Below are 20,056 nucleotides of genomic sequence, written 5' to 3'. Positions count from 1 at the left end.
TTTATTTTTCTGCATATCGCAGCTGCAGTGCACTGAGAGGCATGGTCAGCACTGAAAATCGATGGAGCGAAGATACCCTGCGGGGGCCAGGCCTTGTTCCTTGGTGCATTGCATTAGGATTAGCCCTACCAGACAGAGTATCTGGTTTAATAGCGTTGATACTGCTGATAGGTCTTCTTTAATGGAATTTGGGAATGTAAGTATTTATTGTCTTTTTTCTTATTGTTGCCATTTATTAAAGAATTAAAAAAAAAAATTATAAATATCTTGGTCATTGGTCTAGGGGCACATGGAGATATTTCAGATGGTTATCTGGAGCGAAGGATGTTCTTCACACATTGGACTTAATGTTTGATTTGAAGAACCTGCAACCAACCAGTTCATGAGGGGAGAAATGAAACCATCATCACACTTGGCAGTGCTGAAGCTATAGGTGCTCACTTCATGACCATGCTGTTTCCGCAGTATACAATATAACTGTGAGAAGGTGAAGTGGGATGAACCGTGGTGCAATCGGGTGGGAGCCAAACGATGTGTTCCTATAAAGCAGGCACCCTCAAACTGTGGCCCTCCAGCTGTTGCAAAACTACAACTCCCACAATGCCCGAACAGCCTACAGGTATCAGCCTACAGCAGGGCATTGTGGGAGTTGTAGTTTTACAACGGCTGGAGGGCCGCAGTTTGAGGATGCCTGATTTAAAGAGTATCTTTATTGAGGTTTCTTTTGAAGAAACTAACTTTTATATAAAGATAAAAGTTTTGGATCTTACCAGATTGCACCACAGCTCATCCTACTTCACCTTCTCACAGACCTACAGCTCACACTCACTGCCCGAGGGATCAAGCCTGGCTGCAGCAGCCTCACTGGCACCATCTTCAGACAGTCTTGGCTGCTGCGCTCCTAGCGCACTCGTATAGATATCTGTTAGACTGTATTGCCTTTGGAGAGGAGGCAAAGACCTCCCCAGTACTGGTATACTTTTATGCCAGTGCTGGGTACAGTAGCAAAGACTTTGTATCACCATTGCATCTAGCGGTGGCTTAGTGCCCGTAGATGGAGGCCATGTGGTCCCTTGTATGAAGAACAGTTTTCCAAGATCTTAAATTAGTATTATTGTGCAAAAAATAAATAAATATAAAGCAAAAGTGTCCCAATATCGTGTGCATCAGGGAAAAATGAGGCTTGCTAACTTGGGGGTAAGTTCCATCAAGATTCACCATAGAAGTCCAACATGTGAGAATGTCCAAGACACCACCAGATACATTTTTCAATGTTTTATTGTGTAGCAGAAATGCACATGGCAGTGATGTTTTGGCACGCAATCCTTCCTCCAGTTATACACTGTATAAAGCACCACATACAGGTCCTTCTAAAAAAAAATTGCATATTGTGATAAAGTTCATTATTTTCTGTAATGTACTGATAAACATTAGACTTTCATATATTTTAGATTCATTACACACCAACTGAAGTAGTTCAAGCCTTTTATTGTTTTAATATTGATGATTTTGGCATACAGCTCATGAAAACCCAAATTCCTATCTCCAAAAATTAGTATATCATGAAAAGGTTCTCTAAACGAGCTATTAACCTAATTATCTGAATCAACTAATTAACTCTAAACACCTGCAAAAGATTCCTGAGGCTTTTAAAAACTCCCAGCCTGGTTCATTACTCAAAACCGCAATCATGGGTAAGACTGCCGACCTGACTGCTGTCCAGAAGGCCATCATTGACACCCTCAAGCAAGAGGGTAAGACACAGAAAGAAATTTCTGAACGAATAGGCTGTTCCCAGAGTGCTGTATCAAGGCACCTCAGTGGGAAGTCTGTGGGAAGGAAAAAGTGTGGCAGAAAACGCTGCACAACGAGAAGAGGTGACTGGACCCTGAGGAAGATTGTGGAGAAGGACCGATTCCAGACCTTGGGGGACCTGCGGAAGCAGTGGACTGAGTCTGGAGTAGAAACATCCAGAGCCACCGTGTACAGGCGTGTGCAGGAAATGGGCTACAGGTGCCGCATTCCCCAGGTCAAGCTACTTTTGAACCAGAAACAGCGGCAGAAGCGCCTGACCTGGGCTACAGAGAAGCAGCACTGGACTGTTGCTCAGTGGTCCAAAGTACTTTTTTTGGATGAAAGCAAATTTTGCATGTCATTCGGAAATCAAGGTGCCAGAGTCTGGAGGAAGACTGGGGAGAGGGAAATGCCAAAATGCCTGAAGTCCAGTGTCAAGTACCCACAGTCAGTGATGGTCTGGGGTGCCATGTCAGCTGCTGGTGTTGGTCCAGTGTGTTTTATCAAGGGCAGGGTCAATGCAGCTAGCTATCAGGAGATTTTGGAGCACTTCATGCTCCCATCTGCTGAAAAGCTTTATGGAGATGAAGATGTCATTTTTCAGCACGACCTGGCACCTGCTCACAGTGCCAAAACCACTGGTAAATGGTTTACTGACCATGGTATTACTGTGCTCAATTGGCCTGCCAACTGTCCTGACCTGAACCCCATAGAGAATCTGTGGGATATTGGGAAGAGAAAGTTGAGAGACGCAAGACCCAACACTCTGGATGAGCTTAAGGCCGCTATCGAAGCATCCTGGGCCTCCATAACACCTCAGCAGTGCCACAGGCTGATTGCCTCCATGCCACGCCGCATTGAAGCAGTCATTTCTGCAAAAGGATTCCCGACCAAGTATTGAGTGCAAAACTGAACATAATTATTTGAAGGTTGACTTTTTTTGTATTAAAAACACTTTTCTTTTATTGGTCGGATGAAATATGCAAATTTTTTGAGATAGGAAATTTGGGTTTTCATGAGCTGTATGCCAAAATCATCAATATTAAAACAATAAAAGGCTTGAACTACTTCAGTTGGTGTGTAATGAATCTAAAATATATGAAAGTCTAATATTTATCAGTACATTACAGAAAATAATGAACTTTATCACAATATGCTAATTTTTTTAGAAGGACCTGTATATCTAGCTATACCTTGGACCAAGATCTTATATTGAGGAAATGTGCCCAGTTATCAGCTATGTAAGCATGTGCAATGATTGCAAGATCAGCAAGAATTCACCCATAGGTTATATCCACCCTTGTATCTGCTAGTTAGCATTGCTAGTAGTTTTGAGCATAGGCTCCTAGATCCAAAGTCGATTCGTTCAAAACTTAGTTTGAATGCTGTACAGAGATTCATCTCCACACAGCATTCAAATGTGTGGGCTTCAGGGAGGGAAATGTATTACTACCAATATTAGATTTTTCAACTGTTTTAAAACATGGACCTGAAGTCTGCTTTGGTACCGAGGTACCAGCCGGTACCAAAGCAGACTTCGGATCCATGTTGTAAAGTTTAAAAATCGATGGCCAAAGTTATTTACCGTAGCCAGGAGAAACTTCAGTGATAACGAAGTTTTGATCAAATCGCCTTCGGATCTAGGATCCAAAGCTCGATTTGCTCAACACTAATTGCTAGCAGTTTGCAGTGAAGGTCCAGCTGGGTGTTACCAGTTGGGAGAGGGGGTCTATTCCCTACAGTCTGACACTGGTATGACTGGATAGCATCAGACTGTGCAGAGACATACCCCAACTGGTAACACCCAGCCGGGCTTTTATTCCAAACTGCTAGTAACTCATTCATGACTTCTAGCAGGAATAATAAAGGACTGACATAACATAGTTGTAAGAATATATGCTCCAGATTTATCACATGAGGAATTCAAGTAGTTACTAAAAGGCATGTCAGGAGAGGTGACCGGTCCTCTTTAAATTCACAGCATCTCGATTTATGCTGCATATTTTCAATACAGATTTTACCCTTTTCAATCCATGGTGTGAAACCTGCGACAAAGCCACAGGAAGTTCTGCATTACATCCACATGTAACTCATGTGGATTTTGCTGTATATTTTTTTTTATTATTTTTTGTAGTTTTACATTCACAATTTACATCCGATGTGGAAGTTGCTAAAACTCACAGTTGCAAGAAAAAGTATGTGAACCCTTTAGAATGATATGGATTTCTGCACAAATTGGTCATAAAATGTGATCTGATCTTCATCTAAGTCACAACAATAGACAATCACAGTCTGCTTAAACTAATAACACACATGGAATTAAATGTTACCATGTTTTTATTGAACACACCATGTAAACATTCACGGGGCAGATGGAAAAAGTATGTGAACCCCTAGACCAATGACATCTCCAAGAGCCAACTGGAGTCCAATCAATGAGATGAGATTGGAGGTGTTGGTTACAGCTGCCCTATAGAAAACACACACCAGTTCTAGGTTTGCTTTTCACAAGAAGCATTGCCTGATGTGAATGATGCCTCGCACAAAAGAGCTCTCAGAAGACCTACGATAAAGAATTGTTGACTTGCATAAAGCTGGAAAGGGTTATAAAAGTATCTCCAAAAGCATTGCTGTTCATCGGTCCACGGTAAGACAAATTGTCTATAAATGGAGAAAGTTCAGCACTGCTGCTACTCTCCCTAGGAGTGGCTGTCCTGTAAAGATGACTAAGAGCACAGCGCAGACTGCTCAATGAGGTGAAGAAGAATCCTAGAGTGTCAGCTAAAGACTTACAAAAGTCTCTGGCATATGCTAATATCCCTGTTAGCTAATCTACGATACGTAAAACACTAAACAAGAATGGATTTCATGGGAGGATACCACAGAGGAAGCCACTGCTGTCCATAAAATACATTGCAGCACGTTTACAGTTTGCACAGGAGCACCTGGATGTTCCACAGCAGTACTGGCAAAATATTCTGTGGACAGATGAAACCACAGTTGAGTTGTTTGGAAGAAACACGCAACACTGTGTGGAGTAAAAGAGGCACAGCGCACCAACATCAAAACCTCATCCCAACTGTGAGAATGGTGATGGGGCATCATGGTTTGGGGCTGCTTTGCTGTGTCAGGGCCTGGACGAATTGCGATCATCGAAGGGAAAATGAATTCCCAAGTTTTATCAAGACATTTTGCAGGAGAACTTAAGGCCATCTGTCCAACAGCTGAAGCTCAACAGAAGATGGGCGTTGCAACAGGACAACGACCCAAAGTATAGAAGTAAATCAACAGACTGGCTTAAACGAAGAAAATACGCCTTCTGGAGTGGCCCAGTCAGAGTCCTGACCTCAACCAGATTGAGATGCTGTGGCATGACCTCAAGAAAGCGATTCACACCAGACATCCCAAGAATATTGCTGAACTGAAACAGTTCTGTAAAGAGGAATGGTCAATAATTACTCCTGACCGGCAATTAGGTTCTGAAGGTGCCCAGGGACAGCGTTTATGCGGCCGGTGCCCAGGCCCCTCTGCGCTTTGCTTACCAAACCCCTCCTCTTTCACCCCTCTGGCCCGCCCTTGTTTAATCTGATTACCTCCTCCTCTCCGTCTGAAATCCCGTGCCTCCGCCAGCCGGATCGGGTTGCGCAGGCTGGTGCATGCGCATTCAAAGTCCCTGTTCCTCTGCCCATAATGGGCAATGCAATGCGCACGCGCCAGGAATGTGTGGAGCGGCAAGGACGCGGGATTTCGGACAGAGGGGGAGGTAATCAGATTAAACAAGGGGCGGGCCTGAGGGGTGAAAGAGGAGGGGTTTGGTAAGCAAAGCGCTGATGGGCCTGGGCACCAGCCACATGAACGCCGCCCCTGGGCACCTTCAGAACCTAATTACCATATGGTATAAAAGTGTTTTTTGGAGCAAATCGGCGATGGACTCCAATATGAAAGGTACCATAGTAATCTGGGGAAAGTAATGGAGAACCTGATCTGAGTGGTCTGTAATGGTCATATTCGGTGAAAGGCTCTTTAAGCAGACTGTGATTGTCTATTGTTGTGACTTTGATGAAGATCAGATCACATTTTTATGACCAATTTGTGCAGAAATCCATATCATTCCAAAGGGTTCACATACTTTTTCTTGCTACTGTAAATAGTCGACTAGACCCTTGAACCTCCAGAGCTGATGTACTTGTTGAAGATCTAGACAGAATTTTTTGGGGCTCAGTAACTATTTCTCCTGCTGGCTTTCTGACAGTTCAGTTCCAAAAGTAATTGGATATGGTAAAGAGCTGCACTGTACGACTCGATCAGGTTTTTTGGACATTTATCCATTGGTGAGTTATTTTAAAATAGACAGGCTTGATAGAAGCTCACGCGGGTGGTAAGAAGATCTCGTTCTCCATGCCAAACCCAGCAATATAAGCTTTACGCCATGAATTATACAGCGGCTTGCAATGGATCCTCGCACATCTGTGCCCTGGGAGACATTGAACTCTGCTTCAAGTCATTCACTTTCAGTGTCTGACTAGGGCCCACCAGTAAAATACATACATCTTTTGATTGTTGGGGGTTCCAGCGGTAGAACCCCCACCGATCTAATAGTTTATCCTTTGTTATAGCTATCCTGTGCATAGAGTATAATGTTAAACAACTGGAATTCCCCTTTAAAGACAGGGGGGCCCCACTGTAAAGGCAGGGGATTTAACAGGTGAGTAATGTTTATTATTTTGACATTTACTACTGATACTTGTACAGTCTGGCACACTGGTACAGGGAGATTAGTGGTCTGTGTTAGGTCCTTCCCTGACCTGTGAAGGAATATAGCATGCATAGATCCAGCCGTGCTACATGGGCCATGCTCATGTGCTGTGGTTACTATTTCTAATGTGCTAAAGCACAGAAGAACCAGAAACACTGCACATGGAAGCCGCACCTCTAAAAAATGTATAATTTATTAAGAACACACAGTCATAGACATCTAAAATCAATTGTATACAATTAACAGACCCATGTGTGGACTATAGATCTGTCCACCACACAAACCTACTACCATCGCAAATAACTGCCAGAGTAACAACATTATGTAAATAAGGCAACAAAAAGTACCAATACTCATCAGATATCAGGGCAGGCAGGTAGGCATGATATGTAGGTAAGGCAATATCCCCACGCGCATCGCCAGTAAGATTTGGCTTCCTCAGGGGTCCATGTTCATGAACATGGACCCCTGAGGAAGCCAGATCTTACTGGCCATACTGCCTTACCTACACATCATGCCTGCCCTAATATTAGATGAGTATTGGTACTTTTTGTTGCCTTATTTGCATATTGTTACTCTGGCCGTGTCTATGAATTATTTGCGATGGTAGTAGGTTTGTGTGGTGGACAGAGCTATAGTCACATGGGTTTAATTGTATACAATTGATTTTAGATGTCTGACTTCGTGTCCTTTAAAATTTTTTATAATTTATTGAGGTGCGGCTTCCATGGGCGGAGTTTCTTGTTCTTCTGTGCTTTATCTGTTTTATATTAATACCGCGGCCTGCACTCTTTCTAATAGATCAGGTGTGCCCCCATTGTTATTTCTTTCAATTGTATTTCTAATGTGCTGCCACATTTTTGTCTGTTTGGGACAAAACCTTTAGCTTGCTATAGACCAGAGAGAAATGTCAACTGAACGGCCATTTGTGACTTTCTCCGTATTTACATTATGGGTTCCTTTACGATCCATTTACTGCCTGTTAATGCAGTGTTAATTGGTGCACGCTAAGTGCTATTTAGGCAGCAATGGATTGTTTGTATGGAGGCGAACAATCGTTAATACGATCATTTATTCCCCATACAGTTTTCATTTGTTGGCAATCATTTTGAATGCTGCTTAAAGGGACTCTGTCACCACTTTCTAACCCCCACTTTTAAAACTATAGTTCTGTCCATGGAGCCCCTGTGATTACAATGGTGTTGTTATATGCGAAATCTGCTGGCTCGTTTTGATAAAAAAAACTTTTATCTAACCTGTCAATCATGAGGATAAGGTGCCCAGGGCGTTTCTCCTGGTCTGAACATGCCGCCCGCCGCCGTTGGTGCCCAGCTCCTCCTCTGCCTTGAATTAGCGCCGCCTGAATGTGAAGAAATACGCCTCCGGCTCTCCCTCAGTCCCCCCTCGTTCTTTTCTAAGATCCCGCGCGTGCGGCAGTGTTCGCGTTATCGGGAGGTTGAGCGAAGTGCGCATGCGCACTTCGCTCAATGAGGCTGAATCGAAAAGTCCGCACGGGCGCATCAGGCACAGAAAAGGAGGGGGGACTGAGGGAGAGCCGGAGGCGTATTTCTTCACATTCAGGCGGCGCTAATTCAAGGCAGAGGAGGAGCTGGGCACCAACGGCGGCGGGCGGCATGTTCAGACCAGGAGAAACGCCCTGGGCACCTTATCCTCATGATTGACAGGTTAGATAAAAGGTTTTTTTTATCAAAACGAGCCAGCAGATTTTGCATATAACAACACCATTGTAATCACAGGGGCTCCATGGACAGAACTATAGTTTTAAAAGTGGGGGTTAGAAAGTGGTGACAGAGTCCCTTTAAAAGATCAGACCCCCCCCCCCCCCCCCCCCCCCACCCCCACCCACTCAAAAAAATAAATAAAATAAAAAACAAATGGGCGTTTTCTTGTCGGGTGATCAGTGGTGTGTTTATAGGTGACAATAATCGGGTGAATGAATCTAGCGTATCGTCGGCCATGTTCATCTTGGGTAAAGTGTAACTTTCTAAACTGCTATGACGGTGATTGGTGAGAATGGAGTGAATGCATCATTATAGCTAGGTTTTTCCTTGCAAGTCACTCAGTTAAAGAAGCGGTGCAGCAGCTAGCAGCCTTGTGCAAATGCTTGTCTAAACAGAACTGAGACTTTTGCAGCAATAACAACTTCAGCCGTAACCACTGTTGAGGAAATTGTGTTCTGAATAGCGATGAGGGAGGGAATTTCCCATGTCCAGCCATATACGCTGCCTGTCACTAATAGTCATGTGCACCATCACTTCTTATTGTATTTTATTACATTTCACCCTCTAAAAAATAAATCTGTTTTTGGGAAGTACAATGTGAACCTTTCCAACAATCCTAGGGATATTGCCCTTCCTCTTTCTACGGGATCCACTAGGTGGCACTCTTCTTCAGTCAGTTGCTTGGCAATGGTGATTCTTTCCCCCCTCTCCTCTCATTCTCATCTTATAAACTGATAGCATATCGCTCGGATATGAGCATGAAGGGGTTGCAGCACTGCTTTGTCCTGCACTACAGCTATCCAGGCCACCCAGCTACGCAGGAAACTGCAGCGGCTGAGCTGTAATTCCCTGCACAATGAGGGGCTGTAGCGGGGAAAGCAGTAAAGCTCTGTGTCCCCTTCTTTCTGGGTGCCCCAAAAGTTGTATCTTCACTGGCACAAAGTTTACAGAATATTCAAGCAATACGTTTTAAATTGAGCATACCCTTTCACCAAGACATTGTTTTTTCCTCCCCTTTATGGACAATCGGCCCCAATCAATGTTACCTGCACCGAGGTCTGAACTGCAGCTCCCATGGACGTAACCACTTGCTTTGCAAATCATTTCGGTGCATCAGTTTAAAAATGCCTGCACAGGAAAAGCTGCATCAGATAATGTTTGATGGTTTGTCAGCGGTATCCTGCAATCTTTACTAAACACATTGATTTATGATTTTTATTTTTTGTGTGTGTTTTGTAGCTGCAGGCTTATTCTCAAGTGTATGACCACGCGAGCCCCTTTATCACTCTGCTGGTGTAAGGAATATAGTGATGGCTTCCGTTTTATCCTAATGCATTCTGAATGGAGAGCAATCCGTTCAGTATGCATCAGGATGTCTTCAGTTCAGTCACTCTTATGGTATTTGGCCGGAGAAAATACTGCATCGTGCTGCAGTATTTTCTCCGGCCAAAATTCCGGGACACTTGCCAGAGTGCTGGAAATGGCATTAATTTCCATTGAAATGTATTAATGCCGGATCTGGTACGAAGTGTTCCAGAAAACCGGATTCGGTTTCGCGGTCTGCACATGCGCAGACCTTTAAATCTGTGAAATAAATAAATACCGGATCCGTTTTTCTGGAGGACACCGGAGAGACTGATCTGGTATTTCAATGCCTTTGTCAGACTGATCCATATCCGGAAACAAATGCTATCCGTTTTCATACGGCAGTTCCCGCGACGGAACTGCCTGCCGGAATCCTCTAACGCAAGTGTGAAAGTACCCTAAGCCGACTGCTTCTGTTACAATGTTATTTGCAAATGATACCTTTAGAAACAATTGTATCCTCTTCAGAGCGCTCAGCCAATCCAGGGCGACCAAGTACTGACCGTGATGAGTGATAAGCATGAAGCTCAGCACATGCAAACCAGTACACTAATATAACCTGAAAATGGAATCCCCCTCTAATAGGAGGGACACCCAGAATTGCAGAGAGCAGTAATGCAAAATTACATTTAGTGCAGTTTGGTGCGTATGATAGATCAGGTCTAGGGACCTCTAAAGCAGAACGTTTCAGAATGCTTTTGATGCCATTAGAGCGCTTTATAGAAGTATCTGAGTCATGCATGGCAAGTACATGGGGTACTCCATATCTCTAGATCAGGAGACCCCATCCTGCTTTGGAGGGTAGTCGCACATGCACAGGACGTATGCATTATGCATCCCTTACTTTCCCTTTCCTTTATAGAAATGCCTATTCTTGTCCACAAAACGGAATAGGACAAGAATGTTTAATAATTTGCAGAATGGCCACATGGATGCGGACAGCACACTGATGACATTTGCGGCCCCACAGAGATCAATGGGTCTGCGTCCAAGCCGCAAAAAATGCGGATCGGACACTGACCACAAATAGTAATGTTCATGAGGCCTTATGGCAGCCAGACGCCGGCTCATAGGTGGGACAGGGGCCACAGGAACCCCATATTTGGTAGATGTGCAGGCTCTAGAGGGCCCACATGTGTAGTGTATAGGGATGAGCAAACTTGTGTTTTACAAGTTCGGGTTTTATTACAATTCCGTGATGGATTCCGTTACCACAGGCCATAACGGAATTCTATGACCGAATACATAACGGAAGGCCTTTAAGAGGCATTCCATAATAGGTCTATGGGCCGCATAACGGATCCGTCTGCTTTCCGTTATGCAGGATCCGTTATGCGGCCCATATACTTATGACAGAATGCAAAACGGAATACCTCTTAAAGGTCTTCGGTTATGTATTCCGTCATATAATTCCATTATGGCCCGTGGTAACGGAATCCATCACGGAGTTGTAATAAAACCTGAACTAGAACTTGGAAAACGCGCGTTTGCTCATCCCTAGTAGCGTACCTTATGATGAATTCTACTTTTCCCATTTCTGTCTTTTCCTATTACTCAGGTTGATTCTGTTTTGTAGGGCGATTCACAAATGTTGACATCCTTTTAAAATAATCTTTTGAACCAATGGTTCTACCAGATGGTGTCGGGTCTCAGGGTTGTAGTTTTGCAACAACAGATAGCTACAGGTTGGAACCCACTGGATAAGCTCTTCTGGTACTTGCATAAGTCTGTTTTTGTTCTCACCATAATAAATCTCATGCTTTAGCCTTTCTTTTTTCTTTTTTTTTCCTGCACCCTTTAAACCATTGAAATCCAATGATTTATCAGCCTTCGTTTCGTCCTGTTTTTATGGTTTTCGGTGGTTGCTTAGCATCTGCCTGCTTCCTGTTAGATGTTGCAAGATCTGCCTGCTCTACCTAGATTACAGGAGTGGCTCAAGAGATTACAAGATAAACGTGCAACCCATATGTATCCTGCAGACCACAGAAATGTGACTTTATGCATGCTGGTATTGGTGCAAGCACTCATTGCTTAGGATTTGCCAATATGGAAGAGACTACACCCCCTAGTAAACTAGAATTTCAGCAACTATCAAAACTTCTCTCCTGGGTGAAACATGAGAATCTCTATTTACCTTTTTCTTTCCTTTTTGGATCATCACCTTACTGCGGCTTAGGCTACTTTCACACTAGCGTTCAGAACGGATCCGTCTGCATTAAAATGGCAAAAAAAAGCTAAGTGTGAAAATAGCCTCGGACGGATCCGTCCAGACTTTCAATGTAAAGTCAATGGGGGACGGATCCGCTTGAAGATTGAGCCACATTGTGGCATCTTCAAACGGATCCGTCCCCATTGACTTACATTGTAAGTCTGGACGGATCCACACGCCCAGGCGGACACCCGAACGCTGCAAGCAGCGTTCAGCTGTCCGCCTGTCCGTGCGGAGGCGAGCGGAGCGGAGGCTGAACGCCGCCAGACTGATGCAGTCTGAGCGGATCCGCTCCATTCAGACTGCATCAGGGCTGGACGGCTGCGTTCGGGTCCGCTCGTGAGCCCCTTCAAACGGAGCTCACGAGCGGACCAGTGAACGCTAGTGTGAAAGGAGCCTTAAAAACTCTGCACCAAAAGCAGCACAAGTACGGGGTATGCTTCTCATCTGAAAAAACACTGGAATCAGTTTCAAAATTCGGTGTGTGTTTTAGGCAGACTTTGATACTTTGGATGTAGACTTAATGCGGAAACTGCATGAAGAACATAATATATAGTAAAAATCTGCACACAAAATGCATGCAATCCATCTCCCATTGATTTCAATGAGAAAAATAGCATGGTAGTATTTTTTGTGTGTGTGTGTATATATATATATATATATATATATATATATATATATATATATATATATATATATATATATATATATATATATATATATATATATATAAAAAAATTTTTTATTTATTACTACCATGCTATTTTTCTCATTGAAATCTGCACCAAAATCCATGTAGTCACAACACTGAACATACCCTAATGGTACATCTACATGACGACATTTGTTGTGTGACAATAATAAGTCGCAGTAATGTCACGCAACATTTTTTTATTTTTTTTTATAATGACTGTTTATGGCGTCGCAGTGCAACATGACAGTCACACACGGATCCATCAAAGTTGGATTTTGTGTGACTCTCGTGTTGCAGTGCGACACCATAGACCAGGCATCCTTAAACTGCGGCCCTCCAGCTTTTGCAAAACTACAACTCCCAGCATGCCCGAACAGCCTACAGCAGCGCATTGTGGGAGTTGTAGTTTTACAACAGCTGGAGGGCCGCAGTTTGAGGATGCCTGCCATAGACTGCCATTTGTTGCAAAATTTTTTGTAATGACATTGTGTAAACGTACCCTAGACCCTACCTTAAAGGGGTAAGGGCACTGCGTATGGTATATTTCTGGGATATGATATTTGTGTCAGGTAGGTGCAGGTCCCACTTCTGGGACCATCTCTAGAACAGGGCCCTTGAAGTGAAGTAGAGCACGCCGCACTGCTTGCCCACCTCTGAGACCCGCATCTTAGGCCCCTTTCACACTTGCGTTGTCCGGATCCGGCATAGAGTTCCGTCGTCGGGGCTCTATGCCGGAAGAATCCTGATCAGGATTATCCCCATGCATTCTGAATGGAGAGAAATCCGTTCAGGATGTCTTCCGTTCCGAAACGGAACGTTTTTTGGCCGGAGAAAATACCGCAGCATGCTGTACTTTTTGCTCCGGCCAAAAATCCTGAACACTTGCCGCAAGGCCGGATCCGGAATTAATGCCCATTAAAAGGCATTGATCCGGATCCGGCCTTAAGCTAAACGTCGTTTCGGCGCATTGCCGGATACGACGTTTAGCTTTTTCTCAATGGTTACCATGGCTGCCGGGACGCTAAAATCCTGGCAGCCATGGTAAAGTGTAGTGGGGAGCGGGGGAGCAGTATACTTACCGTCCGTGCGGCTCCCGGGGCGCTCCAGAGTGACGTCAGGGCGCCCCAGGCGCATGGATGACGTGATCGCATGTACACGTCATCCATGCGCCTGGGGCGCTCTGACGTCACTCTGGAGCGCCCCGGGAGCCGCACGTACTGTAAGTATGCCGCTCCCCGCTCCTACTATGGCAACCAGGACTTTAATAGCGTCCTGGCTGCCATAGTAACACTGAAAGCATTTTGAAGACGGATCAGTCTTCAAATGCTTTCAGTACACTTGCGTTTTTCCGGATCCGGCGTGTAATTCCGGCAAGTGGAGTACACGCCGGATCCGGACAACGCAAGTGTGAAAGGGCCCTAAAATTGATGGCATATTCCATTTATTTAAGGAACTAGAGACCCACTTTCTCATATTTGGTGGGATCCCAGTGGTCTAACACGCACAAAAACAAAATTAAATCGATTTAAAAAATCAACCACAAACGAATATCCAGTCCAATTACATGTCCTTGCAGCTAATTTCTGCCATTCTCCTAGGAGTAATAGATTGTACAAGTTATTTGTTAATTCAGGTTAGCCCAAGGGTTAATAGTTTTAGAATCAGTCTTGGGTACTTGTGAAGTTTACTTCCTTTGTAAGTGACACGGGTCTTTGTGGGACACCCCCACGAAAGCACTACACTACTCCACAGCAAACATGCGGACAAAAATAGAGCCGGGGTTCTTCGTTTTTCACAGCTCGCTGAGCTGAGGAGTTCTCAGAAATAATGGTGAAGATTTTTCACTAATCACAAGATACAATCTGTCCTGTGAGTATCGTCTTGGGCCGAACTCTGGTTCACAAATGATAATGACTGCAGGCTTTTTTAAGATGGCTGGAGAAATGTGATTTGTAATGGATAATCTAGTCCTTGAGAAAAGTCAATTCTTCAAGACCAGGATTGTGTGATAGCTCCCGATAATGTTGGGGAAGTGACGGCCATTGGGCTGCTCTGCTCATCACCCGGGTCACATTGTAATTTCTTAGCCAGTTGAGTCTTCACAATTTTTTTTTTTTTCTGTTTTCTGCTTCATATTTCAAAATTAACATTAGAATCCTGGAGATGGTGTAAGCTTAGACCGGCCGTCTAGACCTGCACCAGATTTACCACAGGGGCTCAGGCTGGATGGTAAATCTGGTGCATGGATAGACACTTACAAAAATTTACGCCAGAATTGTGGAGCAATTTTGTCAGTAAACATCTCCTTGTAGGTTACACCCCTCCCGCTAAGCAAGTTGCAGGAATTTGCTAAATACTCTACTTGAGCCAATTTGCGCTCCTTTGTTAGGTTCTATGCGCAGACACCTTAGTAAATATGGGCCATGGTATCAGCAATAGCACAATGTAACAGTCTTCTATCTTAAAATAATCAGATTATTGAAATGAAAAGTCCATTCTGCCTCTTTCTGTTCATGTCTGGCCCTGCCGTCAGTGGTTGTGGTGAGCTAAAGGAGTCTGTGAAGTGATGAGACTGCGTCCTCTTTACGGCTTGTATTTTTGTGCTTTTATCTGTAGGTTAATATAGTTTTATACTGTACTTTAAAAAGTCAAGAAGTAGTATTCGACTAGATTTTAGCTATGGCACGTGTGGGTTATGGCTCTGCTTAAACAGCACCTGGCAGCAGATTTGTCCCTATGACACCGGCTGACCTGTTACATGTGCACTTGGCAGCTGAAGACATCTGTGTTCGTCTCATGTTCATATGTGCAGCATTGCTGAGAAACATGTTTTACTATATGCAAATGAGCCTCTAGGAGCAACAGGGGTGTCGCCATTACACCTAGAGGCTCTGCTCTCCACAAATGTCCCACCCTCTGCACTTTCATGGCAGGGCCAGGCAGTGAAAACATCCACACCTGGTCCTATCAATCAGTGCAGAAGGCGCAGCAGTTGCAGAGAGAGCAGAGCCTCTAGGTGTAACAGCAACACCCCTGTTGCTCCCAGACTCTGATTTGCATTTATTAATACATCATTTTTTCTCAGCAGTGCAGGCACATATGTACATGGGACCAACACAGATGTCTTCAGCTGCCAAATGCACACGTATCAGGTCAGCCAGTTTCATAGCTACAAAACTGCTGACAGATGCCCTTTAAAGAGAACTTTTTTGTTTTGTATTTTTTGTCTTAATTTTGTTTTTGATTTTTATTAATGCGTTCGACAACTAGTTTCAGAGTATTTTAAAAGTGTTTTTCTGGATAATATCCTAATTTTGCATTGCCCCACATGTAATTTGTTGGCGTATGGTAAAGTAATTGATGGGATCACATGATTTACTACTTGCAGTTGATAAAAAAAAAAAAAAGTTAAAGTGACCCCCCCCCCACCCAATGAACTTATCATTCTGCTTTCTTGCATGTCCTGTTGTTGTGCTAGTATACTATTGACTTCTATTAGTTGTAAAAATGTGTGCATTCTTTTTACCTCCCCATTTCCACACATGCCTGACTCAATGGAACAGTCAGCACCAGGTAAGGTCAAAGCCTGCTACAAGTTGGGGGTAGGCTCTTCCCCTGCGGCCAGCTTCTTACAGTCATAGCTCGAGTAGTTATTCCTCATTATGTACTGTACATGTCCCTTTACACAATTCGTGTGTCACGCAGGCCTTTCTAAAATGCATCTATCCATGGCGTGTGCCGTAGCATTGCTGGGAATGTTACCAAATGTCCATCTGCATGTCAGGAGTGTGATGTTGGGGCCTTGGCAAACATGGAGCGGAGTTCGTCTTTGACCTCAGCTGATAAAACCAGAGTACTTTTAATTTGCTAATGTTTGCTTAGTGTGCATGTTACGTGATCAGTCCGCGTGAACTAGATCTTCACTCTGTTGTGGCCTCGTCTTATGTTGTGCAGTCAGTACAGTGAAATCTCTTCATATAAATCACTTACAGCCGCTGTACAGTAGGTCATGATAGCCAGTATTAACCGGCATGAATATGGATGATTTCATTTTTTACAGTTTTCCATTTTTATTAACAGATTCAGTATCTAAAAAGTCAGAAGGGCCTCCAAGGCCAACACGCTTTTGACGGGATCCATATCGTCAATCACATCATTGGAGATGACGTGTCCTTCCATTCCTCCGATGAAGACTTTGCCACCAGCTCACTACAGCGGGGGGGTCACTACGGCCTGGCCAACAAGCACGGAAAGATGGTTTTGGTTCCTTCTGATCTGGAGAGCAGCGACAGTGATCCGGAAGAACTGGCGATCATTACTGATTCCAATGGCGTGGTCCCAAAACCGATGGCAAAAAGAACAGAGTCTTACTCCACTACAGTTTGATCATCACTGTGACTTTTTTATTTTATTTTTGGAACCAGACGGTCATGACGATTGTTACAATACGAGGACCATCTTACAATCTGCAGATGTGACTGGCCCAGCATGTACAGAACTTCTACTTGCCTTCACTTGCCTTTTGCCAAATGCTCATCATTGCCATACACTAGACGAAGATGTTCAATGGACATGTTTGTTATAGCAGTATTATCAGAAAAATGCATTTCCTTTTGAATGTTTCTTATTTTAGATCAAAGCAGGTGTTATTTCAGAAAGTTTAGTACATACCAGATGGAGACCATTGATATTGACCCGTCTGGTCATCCTTTCTTTCACCTGTGCAACTGAGAAACCTGTGCAATATTTGATGCCTGTTGAACAAAATGTATTTTTGTTAATGTGTGGTCAAATGTATGGTTTGGACATATCACACGGTGTAATCCTGAAACCCACCAGCTCATCAGTGCAATGGAGGCTGAAGATGGCTTGCTGCATTACAGCCCCTAGGGCTGAAGTTAGAAAACATGGCTTTGGGCATCATATCTGATGTTTGTATTTGTACTAAAGTTTTGGGTTTTTTTTAAAGTTCAGAGGACACTAAATGAAGTCTTGGATAGAGACGCATACAACACTCCAGTAAAATAATAGAGGTACGGTAAGAGCAGATCTCAGGGTCTTTGGTTCGGCACAGGCTTTTACACTGTCTTCATTTGTGTGTGCAGCTCCCCCATGGGCTGCATACATACAGATGAATGTTCGGCGGCTCATTCTGAAATCTTCATAAAATATTTGCCAGCTGGGTCTGCTACCCCCCCCCCCCCCCCCCCTATTTAGGTGAATGGAACTGAGCTTGACAAAGCTCAGACTAGTGGGACGCTGTTTCTGGAAAGGAAAAAAAGTGGACCCTTGAAGCACAGCTGTCCTCTAACAGAATACCCAGGTTCTGCTTTTGGTGGCCTGGTTCAAAAGTCTTGTTAACTTTTTGGTTGCCCTGTGTAATAAGCCCAAAGTGTTAAAAAAAAAAAAAAAAAAAATGTTCTTCCCTCTAAAAACGGGTATTCCTTGTTCATTATATGGATCAATAGGCTAAACATATCTGATCAGTGCAGGTCCGACTCTTAGCACGCTGCTGATAAGCTGTTTGAAGGGCTTGTGGTGCTCATTAGAAAACTGCAGCCTTTTCAATATTAACCTCCATGCGTCAACCTAGTAGTGGGAGTGTGGGGTTAATATAGCTTTGTTCCATTCATTCGAGTGGGATAAAGCTGTAATTACCAGGCACCTCTGCTACTATGTAGGGGATGTGCGGGTCAACTTTGAAGAGGCTGGAGCACTAGCACCATGGCCCCTTTAGACGGTTGATTGGTGGGGATGTTGAGAGTTGGTCCCAACAATCTCATATTGATGGCCCATCCTGAAGATAGGTCATGAATGGTGTGAAGCCAGCACACCCCTTTTAATAGGTTATCCCATCGGGCCATTTATGGCATATTCACAGTATGTCATAAATGTCCAATACGTGCAGGTTCCACCTTGGGGACCCATTTCTATCTCGAAACCAGACCTTCCACAAAGCATAGGATGGAATTTTCTAATTGTGCTTTCACATAATGTTTGGTGATCCAGAGCCGCTCCAATCGGTAATGCAGGATGCCAGAAGCTGGATGCATTGCACCTGACGTCCCCTTCAGTGCTTTATGGGCTCAAATGGGGCTTGGCGCTGGATCTTTCAACTATTCGGGTTGAAAAATACTGCAGTCAGTGTTTTTTGATCCAGTGCAGCCACGCCAGGGGGAAACTACACTGGATTACCTTAATTGCGAATCTTCAATTCAGCATATCCGTTTCCAGTTTGCCATTCCAATGTCCAGACCATTCCATGTCCCATCTCCCCCAGTGTTTCTCATGGAGTCTGCAAAGAGATTTTCTTTTTTAGTCTATACTGCTACAGTCAGTCTGTTGCAGGTGATTTTAAATATGAACTCTATGGAAATGCATTTGAAGATCACTGTGCAGTAGCATAAAAATGTCTTAAAGCTGCAAAATGAGACCAAATGTCAGTGATTTTATTTTATGCCTTTTTTTTTCTATTTTTTTTTTTTTAGTTGTGTGTTTGTTTTTGATGTTATTAACAGGTCAGTTAGTGTTACTTGTGAGATATTTTGTACATAAATATACATATTTCATGCCTAAGGTGCATAATGCACATTGTTTTTTTTACTGAGATTGTAAATCTTGAATTATAACAGATTCTTGTATCATAAGAGAGGTAAAAAAAAAAAGCCTTTTCTCTTTGTAAATAGAATGATGTACGACACTAATCATATCTTTGTGAAATAGGTCCAGAACCATGCATTGCATTTCACATTAGAAATGTCATCACTTTACAGATGCTCGATAAAACACTATTGACGGAAATCTTTTAACATATAAATATATGTATATGTAACTAAAATAAATTTTTTCATGATTTAAGTCAGTGTTTGGTCTGTGTATATTGTAAATGCTAGGTTTTAGAGATGGGGGGGGGGGAGTTTATCAGACCCCCTCCCCCCAATGTTAGGGCTCATGCGCACTTTTTTTATCTTTTACAGGTCCGAAACCATTGAAAAAAAACAGAAAAGTGCATTTTGCGTCATATTCTTTAGTTTTGCAGACAAGGACAGGCATTGTTACAATGGATCCTCAAAAAAACGGATGCAACACGGACTTTACACGGATGTCATCAGTTTGAGGATCCATGTCTTGCGGACCGCAAAATACATAACGGTTGCGATTGTATGCATGAGCCCTTAATCAGACCTCAGCTCAGAGCCCCAATCAGACCTCCAATATTAATGTCTTTTTTATATAGATAGAGAGATATAGATATATATATATATCTCTCTATCTCTAATTTTTATTATTTTTATTTATTTTTTTCTCAGCTTAAAAAAATAAAAATAAAAAAAGCAAGATCCCGAATGGAAACCAACCAGACCACATTATAGTCAATGGGATCTTATTGTCTCTGTTCAAGTCCGTTATGTGCAGAATCCGGCACTTCCATTATTTTCATTCTATTCCTCCAAGGGTACAGCTACTGTTGTGTGACATTTCTTGCAGTGTATTTT

General features: G+C 43.3%; 1 protein-coding gene across 5 annotated transcripts in view; it reads left to right on the top strand.

The window, feature by feature from the left end:
- EVI5 (ecotropic viral integration site 5) overlaps positions 1-19,414 on the top strand; it is a 158,369-nt gene extending 138,955 nt beyond the window's left edge. For all 5 annotated transcript variants that reach the window (XM_044300504.1, XM_044300502.1, XM_044300505.1 and 2 more), the window contains one exon: positions 16,641-19,414. In XM_044300504.1, coding sequence (XP_044156439.1) covers positions 16,641-16,946 — 306 coding nt within the window. In that variant the 3' untranslated portion in view covers positions 16,947-19,414. The remainder of the gene's footprint in view (positions 1-16,640) is intronic.
- Positions 19,415-20,056: the final 642 nt, after the last annotated feature.

This window comes from Bufo gargarizans, chromosome 7 (genome assembly GCF_014858855.1).
Source record: "Bufo gargarizans isolate SCDJY-AF-19 chromosome 7, ASM1485885v1, whole genome shotgun sequence".
In the NCBI taxonomy this organism is placed as follows: domain Eukaryota; kingdom Metazoa; phylum Chordata; class Amphibia; order Anura; family Bufonidae; genus Bufo; species Bufo gargarizans.
Note: the sequence above shows the minus strand (reverse complement) of the source record. Positions and strands in the feature narration are given on the sequence as shown.